The 16,657-nt window shown below is 39.8% G+C and overlaps 1 protein-coding gene across 1 annotated transcript in view; it reads left to right on the top strand.

Moving 5' to 3' along the window:
• LOC108708909 (phosphatidylinositol 4-phosphate 3-kinase C2 domain-containing subunit beta) overlaps positions 1 to 16,657 on the top strand; it is a 212,392-nt gene that overhangs the window by 3,123 nt on the left and 192,612 nt on the right. The window contains exons 2-3 of the mRNA XM_041584723.1: positions 1,217 to 1,309; positions 10,801 to 10,930. Of these exons, the coding sequence (XP_041440657.1) occupies positions 1,217 to 1,309; positions 10,801 to 10,930 (223 nt within the window). The remainder of the gene's footprint in view (positions 1 to 1,216; positions 1,310 to 10,800; positions 10,931 to 16,657) is intronic.

Consider the following 16,657-nt stretch of genomic DNA (forward strand, 5'->3'; position numbering starts at 1 on the left):
TGGCAAATGAGATTCAATGTTGATAAATGTTAAGTCATGCACCTGGGATCTTAAAATATCCAAGCAACGTATACCCTTAATGGGACTGCACTAGGCAAATCTATTATAGAAAAGGTCCTTGTAGATGATAAACTTGGCTGTAGCAAGCAATGCCAGTCAGCAGCATCAAGGGCAAATAAGGTCTTGAGCTGTATTAAAAGGGGCATTGATTCACTGCAGGAAGGGGTCGTTCTTCCACTTTATAGAGCACTGGTAAGGCCCCATCTAGAATATGCCATACAGTTTTGGTCTCCATCACTCAAATAGGACATTATTGTATTAGAGAGGGTACAGAGAAGGGTAACTAAGCTTTTAAAAGGTACGGAATATCTTAGCTATGAAGAAAGACTGGCCAAATTGGAGATGTTCGTGCTGGAGAAGAGGCGTTTAAAGGGTGATATGATAACTATTTATAAATATATAAGGGGATCATATAATAATCTCTCTAATGCTTTATTTAACAGTAGGTCTTTCCAGCTGACACGAGGTCACCCATTCCGTTTAGAAGAAAAGAGGTTCCACCTAAATATTCGAAAGGAGTTTTTTACAGTGAGAGCTGTGATTATGTGGAATTCTCTCCCTGAATCAGTTGTACTGTCTGATACATTAGATAGCTTTAAGCAGGGGTTGGATGGCTTTTTTAATAAGTGAGGGAATACAGGGTTATTGAAGATAGCTCATAGTACAAGTTGATCCAGGGACTAGTCCGATTGCCATTTTGGAGTCAGGAAGGAATTTTTTCCCCTCTGAGGCAAATTGGAGAGGCTTCAGATAGGGTTTTTTTGCCTTCCTCTGGCTCAGCTGGCAGTTAGGCAGGTTAAAAAAAGTTAAAAGGTTGAACTTGATGGACATGTGTCTTTTTTCAACCTAACTTACAATGTTACTATGTTACTTTTTCATTTGATTACCTTTGAAAAATAGCCAAAATTGTATCTTAGGTCTTGTACGTTTCCATGCATGCTAAGATTCATATGTATTATGATATTTTGATAAAACTATTTCATAGTCTTTAACCTTTTTACATATTGAATACATGTTGACTTTAAATTAAAGATTTAAAAAAAATTCTACAGCAACAAATGCTAAAAAAATATGTTCAAGATCTTTTGACTGGCAGTGTACAAGAAAAATTATTGTTGTGTGCATATTTAAAGAGCATTTTTTCTGTACTCCACAGGAATGTTCCCATTTTAATTCAAACGCAGTACCACTGAAACTCGCATTTCAGAATGTGGATACATTGGGGGAAAATATCCAAATTATATTTAAGGTAATACCTTTTTATTTTCCTATTGAGATTGTAACATTGAAAACATTGAAATTGAAATGATTAAATGATGAAATGATTTAAATAATGGCAAAACTACAGTATACAGAAGTATTTTGGGGTTAGCCAAAAGCCATGCATTATTGCCAAAACTGACTCTACACAATTTAAACCTGATGCTCGATTACCCGTTACATGACATATTTTATAGTACTCAGCTTGTCTTTTTAATCTACTTCCAAAGTGATGAACTGCAGAGCACTCTTTCATGGGTTATTGGTGCTTTAGTACATAGATATCAGTCAACATATCCATTGTTGTTTTGTACAATATTATTGGCACATATAGTAACATAGTAAGTTAGGTTGAAAAAAGACACACGTCCATCAAGTTCAACCTTTTAATTTTTTTTAACCTGCCTAACTGCCAGTTGACCCAGAGGAAGGGGAAAAAAACATCTGTAACCTCTCCAATTTGCCTCAGAGGGGGAAAAAATTCACTCACTTGCTAAAAAGCCATCCAACCCCTTCTTGAAGCTATGTAATGTATCATCCAGTACAACTGATTCAGGGAGAGAATTCCATATCTTCACAGCTCTCACTGTAAAAAAAACCCTTCCGAATATTTAGACGGAACCTTTTTTTTTTTTTAGACGGAATTGGATGACCTTGTGTCAGCTGGAAAGACCTACTGATAAATAAAGCATTAGAGAGATTATTAAATGATCCCCTTATATATATATATATATATATATATATATATATATATATATATATATATATATATATATATATATATATATATATATATATACACATAGTTAACATATCACCCCTTAAATGCATCTTCTCCAGCGTGAACATCCCCAATTTGGCCAGTCTTTCTTCATAGCTAAGATTTTCCATATCTTTTATCAGCTTAGTTGCCCTTCTCTGTACCCTCTCTAATACAATGATGTCCTGTATGAGTGATGGAGACCAAAATTAAATGGCATATTCTAGATGGGGCCTAACAGTGCTCTATAAAGTGGAAGAATGACTGCTTCCTGCCGTGAATCAATGCCCCTTTTAATACAGCTCAATACCTTATTTGCCCTTGATGCTGCTGACTGGCATTGCTTGCTACAGCCAAGTTCATCATCTATAAGGACTCCAAGGTCCTTTTTCATAATGGATTTGCCTAGTGCAGTTCCAATAAGGGTATAATTGGCTTGGATAGTTTTACATCCCAGGTGCATGACTTTTATACATTTATCAACATTTAGGTGCAGAATTATCAAGGGTCGAATTTCGAAGTTAAAAATACTTCGAAATTCGACCATCGAATTGAAATACTTTCACTTTTTTTCATCGAATTTGGGGTTCCTATGGTCAAAGTAAAATTGTTAGATCGAACGATTAAATCGTTCGAATCGAGCGATTCGAAGGATTTCAGCGATCAATCGAATGATTTTACTTCAACTTCCAAAAACTTAGAAAAATGCTCTAGAAGGTCCCCATAGGCTAACATAGGACTTCAGCAGGTTTAATTTGGCGAAGCATTGAAAGCAAAGTTTTTTTAAAGAGACAGTACTTCGATTATCGAATCTACTATTAACAATCACCCTCTGTACCTGATCATGTAGCCAGTTTCCTATCCATGTGCAAACGACTTAATTAAGCCCAACAGACCTTAGTTTAGAAATCAGTCATTTGTGGGGCACGGTATCAAACGATTTGGCAAAATATGTGAACAGCTTAACTCTCTCACATACCTTATCCATCACAAAGCACTCAAAAGGCACAAATGCAGACATCAGATTCTTTCATAATGAAGTAGAACATTGTTTTGGCATTGTTTTAGAATTTCAGTAAATAGGCTAGAGAAGTTTATGGGGTAACATCTTTATATCTGTTTGTGTATATTTCATTGTTAACCCAATTTTTAGCAATTTTTTAGTGCTTGCCAGGTTATTCCATCAGAACAGTGGTAGGTTTAGTTAATTTTTGGTTGAGATCAAGGATATATTTCTAATTCTTAAAAATGATTTCCTTTTTATCTGTAATAAAAAGAGTACCTTTTACATGATCTTTAAATGTATCTTAGCTTAGGATATGATGATCCAAATGACAGAAAACAGAAATAATCTAATTGTGGAAAACACTGGGTCACAAGCATTTGGGAAAATATAGCTTATACCTTTAGTTATTGATTACTTTTGGTAATATGCTGTGTTCTTATTAACATTTCTTATTTATATTTTTGAATGTAGCCTTGAAAACCACTGTTTTCAAAGAGGATGATTTAAGTGATGGACAGGCTCTCCAAACTTTTTATAATTTTGTATGATTTTTGTCTGTGAGATATGATATACTAAAGGTATATAGGGGCAGATGTCTATGGGGCATATTTATTTGAGGGAAAATTTGCCAGAGACCAATTCACAGCCATCGCTACACATCTGCAGGCGAAAATTTGCTCAGACAACGCTAATTCACTGGAATGAGTAGTTTCGTCGTGGGTGCCAAACGCTGGCGATGTTTAAGACATGTTTTTGGACTTTTTCCACTGAAAAATATGATGAGAAAGATCTATGCACTGCAGTGCACTTCCCCTGGTCTGAGCTGGTGAAGGCAAGTCTGACGAAAGAGGTAACGTTCAGTAAAATCTGCATTTTACTGAATTTGCGTAGTTACGTCAATTCATCAGAGCGAAAATTTGCCTGGCGATAGCGTCTGTCTCTTCCGTTAGCAAAGTGACGCCTGCACCCGTTAGTAAATTAGTGATGTCCCTGTGGATGGTAACGCAAGCGAATTGACGCTTGCGCTAGCTACTTCGCCCTCGAGTAAATCTGCCCCTATATTGGCAGGGCCGCTCCGGCCATGAGGCAAGTTGAGAATCTTGCCTCAGGCAGCACGGAGCGGCCAGTTACCAGGGACGGCAAAAAGCCGCCTCTGGTAACTTTAAGAGACAAATTTTTGTTTTTTAAAAAGGAAATTTGTCTCACTAGTGCATCGAGCGCTATAGTACTTACTTGCACTAGTGATGCTGCCCCTCCTCGACCCACTATAATGCTACAAGTTAGAAGCACTGAGTGGGAGGAGCGGCGGCATCAGGCCCTGAAAAGCACCTGTATATTGGGTAAATCAGGGGTGCCCAAAAGATAGATCAGGATCTACCAGTACATCTTTAACTGGTGATCAGTAGATCTCAACAGCTTGTCTAAGTCACCCTATTTCATACTTTTCATTCAGATATTTATCATCATTTATTTATATAGCGCCGACAAGATACGCAGTGCTTTAGTTTGAATATAGCTTTAGTTCGTTAAATATAGAAATGTAAATTTTTTAAATCAAAATTTAAGTAATATTTTCCATGGAACAGAATGCTAACAATTGTTTTATGGCTGTAGATCATAATGGGACAACATTAGTGATGGGCGAATTTATTCGCCAGGCATGGTTTCACTGCGAATTTTCACATTTTCGCATTTCGCCACCTGCAAATTTTTTCGCGAAACCTCTGCAAAAATTTGGCAACTAAAAAATTCACTGTGTTTCTGTTTCTTGCTGTCAGTGTGTCTGTCCAAGAGGGCTATAGGACTTACACGGAGAATGAACCTGGCACGGTAATAGTGACTTTTACATAAGCTCTGCATCTGGAGGACAAGGGAAGTAACTCAACAATCACCTTATCCACGTTCGGAGCGGATAGACCGGGAGCGGATCTACAAGCAGTTCCCTCATTGTAACCTTGCTCTGGAAGTGGTCAGTCTGGCCAAGGAACAGTTTAAGTTGATCCATGGTGAGGTGAGAGACATTAATGACAATCGTCCTGTGAGCCCTCGCTTCCCCAGCGCCGATATACCTGTGGAGGTGTCTGAGAGTGCCAGTGGGTACCAGGATTCCTATACCTTGGAGCTGTTGGCTATGAATGGGGGGAGCCCACCCCCCTCTGGCAAAGCAATGGTTAATGTGCGAGTACTGGATTTTAATGACAGCAGTCCAGTGTTCGAAAGGGACGTGGTCACGGTTGTGATCATGAAGGATGCAGCTGGACCTGAAAATCCCCGCATCTTACAAGCAGCGCGATCATAAAGGTCAAGATTGTGGACAAGGGGTTAACACCGAGCTGACCTATAGCATCGCAGATGAAGGCAGACTTTCCCTGTCACCTCAGCCACCCCACCAACAAGCGGGGAGGAGGAGGAGGGTGATGGAGCAGGCACTGGTGGAGAGCCCCCCTTCCTCACTCCAGAGCCTGCTGTGGAAGGGCCTAGAGCTTGGGAAGGGACGTAGAAGCAGCACCAAGAAGGGAGGCGATCTGAGCAGTGCAGGGACACCGTCATTCCCCGCAGCCCACACCGAACAAGGCACCGATGCTTGAGGAGTTCGTACCTGGCATGATCCGCTGGAGCGGACTGAAGGGGAGGAAGCAGATGCTGGATCAGATATTCTTACGGAATGCATTTTAGGACATCCTGCTGCTAAAATACCCATCCTTCCTGCGATGTCCTATGCCTTCTGTATTGCGCATCGAGTGCTTTTAGCGTCACTCATCATCCAAATCTGCATTCACACCTCCGTCCTGTACCCTCCCTTCTCAGCTGTCAGTCATGCTAACTCCGCCCTCAGTCTTCTGCCCTCAGTCTTCCGTCTTTCGCCCTCAGCCTTCCGTCTTCTGCCTTCAGCCCTCAGGCTTCCGCCTTCAGCCCTCAGGCTTCCGCCTTCAGCCCTCAGGCTTCCGATCTCTCTTTTCAGCCAACAGTCGGTGGAAGCCTGAGGGCTGAGGGATGAAGACTGAAGGCTGCAGGCTGAAGACTGAAGGCTGTAGGCGGAAGACTGAAGGCTGCAGGTGGAAGACTGAGGGCAGAAGACTGAGGGCAGAAGGCTGAGGGTGGAGTTAGCTCATGCAGCCTGGGAGCAAAAAAAGTGTCCCGGTGGGATGTAGCACTGACCCCTGAAGCTCCAACTATAGAGGAAACCTTCTGCACCTGTCTGTACGACCGCACCACTAGCAGTGAGGTGAGGGCCTCTGCATTCGTTTGGGTTTTGGAGGGTGGTGGGGACACTGTCCAGCTTGTTTTCACTCTTTACCCCTTACAGAATTATACCCCAGCTCCTGTCTTCAGCAAAGACACTGGTCCAACAGTAACAGTCGTAAAAGGGCACTTGTAATAATTGTTGCGCAAATAAAAACTGTCCCGCGTTAAAATTTGTTTCTGCACATTTTTTCACCGTTTTGCGAATTTTAAGGCAAAGTGAAACTGGAAAGATTCACCCATCACTAGACAACATCTCTAAAAGTAGACCTTGCGTTAGTAAAGTATGGGCACTCAGCTAAATATTAACCCTTAGAAGTTCTCTTCAAATATGAATTGCTGTATGCCTCAAAAAACCAAAGTTTATCCAGGGGGAGATAACAGAAAGTTTTATATAGTGTAGTATTTATAAAATGAAATCCAGATCTCACCCTTAGTGATTATTTATAACAACAGTGCATTTGTTGACCACTTTTTACTTTCTCCGTAAATTGTTATTTAACAAAACAATCCGTGATTGAATATAATACACTTTTATTAATAAAGTTGTTTGAAGATATGTGAAACGATTGTGGAGGATAAATAAGTGATGAGCAGGAGGGGACGTCATCACTCTGAGAGGAAGCCAGTTGGGCGAAACGCGTCAGCGAGGACGCTGGTCCTGTGCACTTCTCCCTCTAGTTTCCACACATACACACTTTCATACCAGACAATGGTTAGAACAAAACACAAATACCTTAAGTAGCCTTCTGGATCAGGATGCTTGTCCCATGTTATCCAATCCTTGGCAAAATTGAGGAAAGATTAACAGATTCAAGGATATCTTTATTTGGCGGCCGCTTCTGTCTCGTTCGTCTACCGGCTATCAATTTGGCTGGGTAACATCTGCGATATTGAGGCTGCCCACTAGTGATGGGCGAATTTCTCCCATATCGATTTGCTGAAAAATTTGCAAATTTCCCGTGAAATTTGTGAAACGGCGAAAAATTAGCAAAACGCTAATTTTAACGATGGCGTCAAAATATTTCTGACGCCAGCAACAATTCCGACGCCGGCGACAATTCTGACACCCATTACAGCCAATGGGGTCCTAGAATTGTCGCCAGCATCGGAATTGACTCCGGCGTCAAAAATACTTTGACACCATAGATTTTTCTCCGGTGAATTTTTGCGGCAATTTTGCAAATTTATTCGCCTGCCGCGAAACACGGAAATTTGCTGCAAATTCGCACCTGGCAAATAAATTCGCCCATCACTACTGCCCACATTAACTCCACCAATTGTTGTGGAACTTCAATAATGGGAGAACACTTAAGGTGAAATGATACAGTTTATTTGACACAAGCTCTGTGGATTCTGAACTCACGAAGAGTCAGAACAAAATTACAGAGTTTTTATAATCTTTGGAACATATTATTGGAATTTACAGACATCAAAGGGCATTACCTTTGTGAAAACATAGAGGTTTCACAGCACAGCAAAACAAAGTGCCCATATAACCAATGAGATGGTTCTTCCTCAAGGTCAAGGTGATAATGACCAAGCTAGATTGAGAACAGAATCCAGGGGAATCTACATACAGAATTGTATTTATTCCCAAAGGTTACAGTGCAAACGTACACATATAATTCAGCATGTTACGTTAGCAAACCACTAAGTCTTTAACAGTGTAATCCAGCAGCAAAACAAATGTCAAAATAATAACTTAAATGTATGTAAGAACATGTTCAAAGGAATACACTACATTATCACTAAAGGTCAGAACATTGTTGCCTTATTCAGAGGAGAACAATAATATAGGAGTGTGACATCATCATCAGCAGGTACCACTGGATACCCTAAGATAGTCCAGGTTTTGAGGGAAGGGGCACTAAGGCAGGTAACCTACAGTATTTATGAAGTAAGTCTAGTCAGACTAGAGCCTCCAGCCCAAGAGGAAGGAATCTGTTTGTCAAAGGTTATGGCTGAGTATGTTCCAAGGTGAAACTTGCTTGACCAGGTTAAGCCATGAGGAATTCCTTCTGAAATTTAAACATGGGAAAGGATTAAAAGCAGCAGATGACACATTCATGTACACCATAGAAAAAAAATTCTGTAGGGAAGCACATAAAACAAGCCACTGGTGCAATACCTTGAATGAAGTAAATTAAAGTGCATATGCACCAATATTATTGCTTAATTTCCTTAAAAGTGTAAGTGCTTAAATCTTTTCCATACAAACACATGTAAGGTGATCTAATGAACTATGAACTATGGGAGACAAACTTTCTAGGCCACGTGTGCCCGATGAATCTTAAAGAAACCATCCTGCATGAGCTCACAGAGGACACAGCTATCCATATCACACAAGATGATGGAAAGGTGACTTTTACTGAGTTTAAAATGTAATTAAGAAGTTTTGAGGACACTGAGAAATACCTTGTTAGCCCAAACACTGATAATGTGATGCAGGTCAGCACCCCTGTTATAACAGTAAGGGAGAGAGGCAACATTAACCCTGTCTGCTACAACTGCGAAAAAAAGCTAACACATGCCGAAACAAACTAAATAAAAGAAGGTCATTATGTGTAACTATTGCAAGAGCCAGACACATAAAGTGTCATTTTATAGACACAAGGGACGGGACAATGTAAAGCAAGCAGCTGATCACACAGAGCAAACATTTGCCTACAAAATATACGAGAGGCAGTCAAACAGTTTAACACCAAAGGAACTAATTGTGGATAAAGTAGCAACATCACATATACAGTAATTACAAATATTAAAAAGTATAAAAGATTTGATGAGACATTCAAGCCAGAGAACCACTACATGGAGTTGGTGGACGGTAAAAAGACTTCTGGTGTAGCGCTGAGGAGAGGTGACGCAGAAATGTGCCTGACTGACAGCAAGGGGAACAGGGGAACATAGTAAAGACAACATTACTAAATGTGTATATCCCCACATATCCACAAGACATTTTCTCTGTTGAGAAAACAAGCAACGAGCAACGGTGCATCTGTTACATTTCGGCAAGATGGGAGTGAACTGATCCAACAGAATGGTACCAAATTCAAGAAATATAATCAACTTTATTATCTGAACACTCTTGATGAAACTGGTGACAGTTATCATGGTTGTTATAATATTCAAACCTGGTATGAATTCCCTGGAATCATAAATCATACACTACAAACAGTGTCCACAGAAAAGTTTCCAGGGGGGGGCATGATTGGCCCGCATTTATGGATTTCTTTTTTATGGATATTAATTTTAGGACATCGTCAGGAGAACAAATGCTCCTAAGTGAATTGCCACTAATTTTATTAACCTAAGAATATGATTTAAATAGTCCCCTTAAAATTCAGATTTGGTAAAAAAAAATGCTTGGAACAATGACATTTATATCAGAATCAAGTTTTTTTCTTCAAAGACCAATTGAGTTTAACCACAAAATAATAAAATTTTGAAAAACCACAAATTCAAAAATTGATAAAGGGGCCTCCCAAGGTTATCTGTAAAAGATGCTTACACCAGTGCATTAGATCTATTACCCTTGAGGTGGGGAGAGAGTGAGGTACTTTCCCAGAACAATGTGTTAAAGCAAGCTATAAAAAATTCCTTTATCCAAAGATAACTGTCCCAAGGCTTTTTTCAGTAAAAAAAATGTCATTTTATTTAAATTAGCATTAAAACTCAGATACAAACTGACCCCACCAGGCCCACGTTACGTGTTTCGCACCCTCCGGCGCTTAGTCATAGGTGTATACACCTATGACAAAGTGCCGGAGGGTGCGAAACGCGTAAGGTGGGCCTGGTGGGGAATACCCAAGCAAGCACTAGCAAACATTTTCTGTGTGGTGTGTACACAGCCTAATTTAGTGTACCTTCCAGCCCATATAAAAGCAGCTGTCTTAGTTTAAAATATGGTATATGCTCCAGAAGTCAGGAAATCCCCTATATATTTTTGGGTGATAAAATTATTTACATCACCAGTATTTTTACTGCTTTAAATGCTTCCACTTATATGGTTATGTAAGCTGCATAATGTTGCTTTTGTAAAAGCTTCTGTCACACAACAGAATGCAGGTACTGGATCTAATATCCATAATGCTCAGGACCTGGGACATTGTGGATGACGGATCTTTCCGTAATTATGATCTCTATACCTTAAGACTGCTAAAAATAATTTAAACATTAAATAAACCCACTAGGATTATATATAATAATATATCTACGAATATAGATTCGTGCAGCTTGGTTTGGATCAAGTACAAAGTAGTGTTTCATTTTTACAAAGAAAAAAAAAGAAATCACTTTTAAAAATCATAATTATTTGCTTAAAAAGGAGTCAATGGGAGCTGGTCTTCCCATAATTATAGCATAAAAGCATAATAAATAGCTTTCTGGATAGCTTTCTGATCTTATACAGTACCTATACTTTAAAAGCTGCTTTTCAGATTTATTTGTACTGGCTTGTTTTCATTTGCAGTATGGAGATGACCTTCGACAGGATATGCTGACACTGCAGATGATACGCATCATGAACAAGATCTGGGTACAGGAAGGCCTTGATATGCAGATGGTAATCTTCCGCTGTTTCTCCACAGGACGTGGGACAGGTAAAATGTTAGAAACTTAGTGCTTTCTCCAAAAAAAAATCTAATTGATCAATTAAGGGTGAAAAACATTATTATGCTGCTTTATAGGTCTCTGTTAAGGCCTCATCTTGATTATGCAGTGCAGTTTTGGGATCCAGTCCTTAAAAAGAATATTAATGAGCTGAAGAGAGTACAGAGGCACACAACTAGACTGGTTAAAGGGACAGAAGCTTTAGATTTAACCCTTTGCCTACCAAGCACTTTTGGTGTATGTGCAGGCAAGGGCTTTAACTGCCAAGCACATACAATGTTTGCAGAATGCATGCTTGCGGAAATTGGCGATTCTCTCTACATTGTCGCAGAGAGTTGGCAGCATTGATAGTCCCCTGGGCAATGAGGCTGGGGGGTTGTCAAGTCAGTCCTGCGACAGGATGGTCTCAGGGCTGACTTTAAAGAAGCAGACACAGCAGATCCTGCGTTGCTGCTCTGCCTGTCTCTTCATAGTGCTGGTCCCGCCCACCGACTTACTGCTGTGCAAGACTCTGCAGACAGCTGCTCCAGGAACCCTCCAGTGAAGAGAGCGTCCCTCCTGCTCCAGAAATGGTTAATGCCCTTTACTTAGAAACATATACACTTACATACATTATACACTCATTTTAGTAAAGACTAAAACTGTCACAAAACTTTTAGAAGTGTGCACACATGTATACACAAAAAACTTACAAAGGGTTTTTATTTTTTCATTTTACCATTTTGTGATTTTTATTTACCCCTAAAAATTGTTTATTTTGGAAGCGTGACTATTGGATAATCTATTTTGGCCACTCATTACAGTGTTGGATCAAAAATGATTTTGTTATTTCATTGATATAGAAAATTTTTGTGGTTTTATTGCAATTTTATCCCTGCATTATTGTATGTGTATCTTTAGTATAGTTTTGTTGTTTGGCGCTTTGGTATACAAAAGTGTATTTTACTTTGTTTGATTCATCAGGATATGTGCTTTCCAAAAATATTTGGTTTTCTGGGGGTCTTTTCAAGTTTGGGGTTCTTACGGCACATAATGCACAGTCTGTTTTCAGCAACTGAGTTGGCCAGCGTGAAAATTCATATGCACGTTTTTCATTTGGGGTCTGTACATCCATATACTTTGGTAAATCTATGCATATTGGCCATCAAACTATTCAGTAGATCTCTGAAGTCCATATTTAGGGTGATTAGGGTGATTTTTCACCCTATAGGAGCCTAATAGATCCTATAGGTATAGGATCTATTAGGCTCCTATAGAGTTAATCCCCTACCTTTCTTTAAGTTCTCTTATCCCTTGTTATTGGGCCCAGCCCTTTATATTGGTTAAGTGTAACATCTTGACCTATTGGACAAAGCGTGTAATGACACTCCCCTGCTACACTGCTATATAGTGTTGTGCAGGGAGTGGCCTCTTCCTCTTTGGCTCCTGGTGTCTGTGCTGCTAGGTGTTTCCCATTGAGCCTGGGATCACCAAGGCCCCAGTAAAGCATTTACCCCAAAGGGACCTGTACCTTTGGTGCTGAAGTCGGGAACCAGGCTCTCCCGTGAATGAGGATTAGCTATCATTAGGGCAGATCTGTAATAGTCTCTCTAGGAGAGAGAGAGAGCCAGATTTAGGTAGTATGAGCAGTTGTGTGCTCCATCAAGGAGAATAGCAGGGAGTAGCCTCCCAAAGGCTTCTAAGGTTGCCTTTAGTGTAGGGAAATCAGTGATACGGAATTCAGTTTAGCAGAGCACTGCCTGACCCCTACTTGATTGATCCTGTTTCACATTGGTCGCTGGTCTTTGAGAGTGAGATATTCTACTATTTGACTGGAGGAGTGACATCTGTACATGCTGCATCATCATCATGCTATCCTTCCTCCTCTGTGATATGCTAAGTCCTGTTACAGCTCCTGCGTGAGCAAACCTGTGGTCAATTGCCTTTGCATATTTGTGTGCTAATAAACCATCTCACTTGTTTCACCATTTAAGAACCTCCTGGCGTCCAATTAATCTATCTTTAACACTAATTAGCCTGTGGGTTGTAGTTTTCCACTATCTTAAAGGGGAAGCTTCCATTTAGCGTAGGCTCCGCTCTGAGTGTAGTTTCACAGTGTAACCCATGCTCATACACTAGCTGGACATCTTAACCCCTAATTGGCAGGATAGCCCAAAAAAAAGCGTTACATACATAAAACATTGTGTGAGATAAATGCGGCAAACGGCAACATTTTTAGGCGATTTTCAGAAATGTTGTAAAAATCTATGTTTAGAAAAGCTTTGCAGTTTGGTAGTTCGGTGTAGAAAGACGTCTTTATCTTTGTTGGATTCATCAGAATGTGTACTTTTCAAAAATGTATGGTTTTGGGGGTTCTTTTTGCTGTAAGGAGGGTCTTCTGGCACATAATTCACAGTGGGGGTCTTTGTTCACAGAAGACAAATCGGCAGTAGAGAGTTCATATGCTCTTGTCAATATTTAGGGTATTTTATAATTGTATGTAAGAAATTGGGTGAGATAAATGTGGCCAATTGCAATATTTTTAGACAATTTTAATATATGCCATGAAAACCGCTGCCTTTAGTGTAGCTTTGCAGTATGGTAGTTTGAAGTAGAAAGACGTAATTACATATTTTGGATTCGCCAGAATGTGTACTTTCCAAAAATATATGGTGCTGTTCGGAGGGTCTTGTGGCACATAATACACAGTAGGGTTCTTTGTTCACAGAAGGCAAATCAGCGGAGATAATTCATATGCAATGTTTTTATTTGGGGTCCGCACATGCCCACCTACTTTGGTATATCTATGCATATTGGGCATCACACATTTCAGTAAACCCTTGCTGTCAGTATTTAGGGTGTTTGTATGTAAGAAATTGGAAGACATTTTAGCAAAAATATTCAAAAAACTTCAAACTCTGCAGTTTGCAGTGCTGTATCTGCTGCATATCATTGGGCACCAAGATGAAACATTATTAAACATTAAAACATTATTATAAATGCAAGTAGAATGCCCAGTATGCTTTGGATTACCTAAATTACTCTAAACTAAAATAGTCCATATGATTTGTCATGGTAGTCACTTCAGCTACTACAAAATTAACACACTTTACTGCCTCTTATAGTTCTATTATGTTTTGTCCTAAGTATTTACCTGAGGCAGCGCACTCCAATAAAGACACTGAGAGTAAGTCCATAGGTTTTACTGGAATATTTGGAAGAGGTGAAACTGTTATATAAATAACAGAAAATTCAGTGAGTACATTTGCAATTAACACAATAAAAATGTAGATGGTATACAATAACTACCACGATGAACTAAGTACATGAAACATGGATGCATGGGTGAAGTAGCTGCAGCATGACCACTCATATATATCTATGCTGGCAGAAGATTATATACAGCATACCACCCAAAATTTTTGAAATACAGTAGAAAGAAGGACAAAAAGACTGTCACGTGTAGCGAGGCAATTTTTGACCATGCCCATTTTATGTCCACCTCCCCTAATTACCATGTTCATTTTACAAAATTTGGCAGGTTATAAAGTCTGTACACATTTCTATGGTATTTATGTGTTATTACAGTTTTGCTAATGAAGGGGAATTGCCCTTTAAATTGCAAGTCATTTTCCCCAAGAGACTTATCTTAAATTGTTACAATTACTTATTTGCTTATATAAAATTGTTACAAAAGTATCCAAGTGCACCAGGTAGCTGTTCAGGGTAGTGATGTGCGGGTCAGGATTTTCCTGACCCGCAACCGACCCTAACCCGCCGTGCTGCAGCTCGCGCCTGCCCGCACCCGCGCTTCTGGGGTCCTTTTATAGACCCGCGCCGACCCACCGATGACGTCACAATGACGTCACAAAAGGGGCGGGGCGAGCAGACGCAAGACTATAAAACCGGAAGTCGGATGCCGCAAGGAGCAGTGCATGGTCGACCCAAACCCACGGGTCGGTCGGCATGGTCGGTAAGCCCACGGGTCCCTCGGGTATTGGGTCGGCCCACACATCACTAGTTCAGGGCTCTCTGCCAATTAAGCTAGAAACTTTGTATCTTTTTCTGGCTGTTCAGTGCAGGAGATCAAAGAAAAAGTTGGGACATTTCAGTAACAAGCAGGACTGAGGGTTGAGCTGTCAAAATCAGGACTGTTCTGAGAAAAATGGGACAGTTAGGAGGTATGATACAGTAGTGTCTCTCAGGTGCTGACTGAGTACTGGGTTAAGTCCATTTACTTGCCAGTGATCCTACCATAAAGGGAGAGTGAAAAACTGTGTGCTTCTTCCACACCATGAGCTGTAAAATGGAGTCTGAACTCCCACAAAGCACTGTGCTGAGTCAGATGTTGCAAGTATGGTAGCCAGATATGTTTAAATACAATACTGTAAATGGCCATATGGAGGTGCTGGACAGATATCTGACATGACCAGCAGAGGGAGTTCCTAGCAAAGAAGTCAAAAAATAACAAATGTGTTGAAAGCTTATGCTGGGGACATGATTCAATTCAGTGGTTCTTATGGTTTATCACATGAAAACTCATGGATGAGATTCAATTTGAGGAGAAAAAACTTTTCTCCAAATTCAGTTTCGTTTTTTTACTATAGACTTCAATAGAGTTTTCATGTGATAAATAGTAAGATAAGTTTTTAATAATACAGTTGCATTTCAAATTGAATCCTGTTCATGAGTTTTCATATGATAAACCATATTCTCATTGAATTGAATCTGGCCCTTTGTTGGATAAATCCACAGTTCACTCCAGAAAATGATATATTCTTGGAAAGTGCACATTCTGCTGAATCCAAAATGAGTAAACAAGTCTTTTCACTCTGAACTAGCACATACAAAACAAATACAAAAGTATTATAGAAGTGATATCTATATTGGCTAACAATAAAAATACATTGCAAAAGTTTGGAGCACCAAGGCCCATTCGTCAGGCAAAATACAAATCATAGCTGAAAATGCACCACATATAAACTGTTAGAATATTGAAAAGTGCAAATCACATTGTATAAAAATACACAAGAGTGATTAGAACTTACTTTATGGAAAAGAATGACTTTATTAGGAAAAAAAATTAAAACATTTGTGAAAGTATCTATATTTGTTTATACCTTATAGTGTATTGCAGGCACTCAAAGACCAGTCTTCCCAACAGACGTGGAAAATTCGTGGAATTTATTCAGGTACACATGGAGGTAGCCTTACGTTTTTTTCAAACACTTAATCATCAATCTAAGTGGTGGGTAATGTACAGACACAAAGAGACACAAAGAGGAGGGCATTAAGTGCTGCAGTGTACATTTGTTGTTACTGCATTATAAGTGCCTGAACTTGGTCTGGGGTTGTGCAAGTGCTCCAAGAGGTAGGCTTACATTTTATTTCTGAAGAGACTGAGGAAATATTTTCTTCAGAGGAATTCAGGGATGGCATATCAAATGTAAGGAGCCAGTGTCAGACTGGGGCAACAGGGGCCCACCCATAAACCTCGCTTAACCTCTATTCTACTAGTCTCTTTTCTTTACATACTATAAACTATTATTCCATCTATTTAGCCTCTTTGTTCTCATAGAAATAGGGAATGACCATGAAATAGGCCAAATGTTTAGCAGCATGAGGGCCCACTGACACCTGGGCCCACGGGGAGTTTTCCTGGTATCCCAGTGGGCCAGTCCGACACTGTAAGGAGCAGCAAGTCAGAAAGGTTTTAAGGCGGGAAACAGCAGTAGTAG

This window comes from Xenopus laevis, chromosome 2S (genome assembly GCF_017654675.1).
Source record: "Xenopus laevis strain J_2021 chromosome 2S, Xenopus_laevis_v10.1, whole genome shotgun sequence".
NCBI lineage: Eukaryota > Metazoa > Chordata > Amphibia > Anura > Pipidae > Xenopus > Xenopus laevis.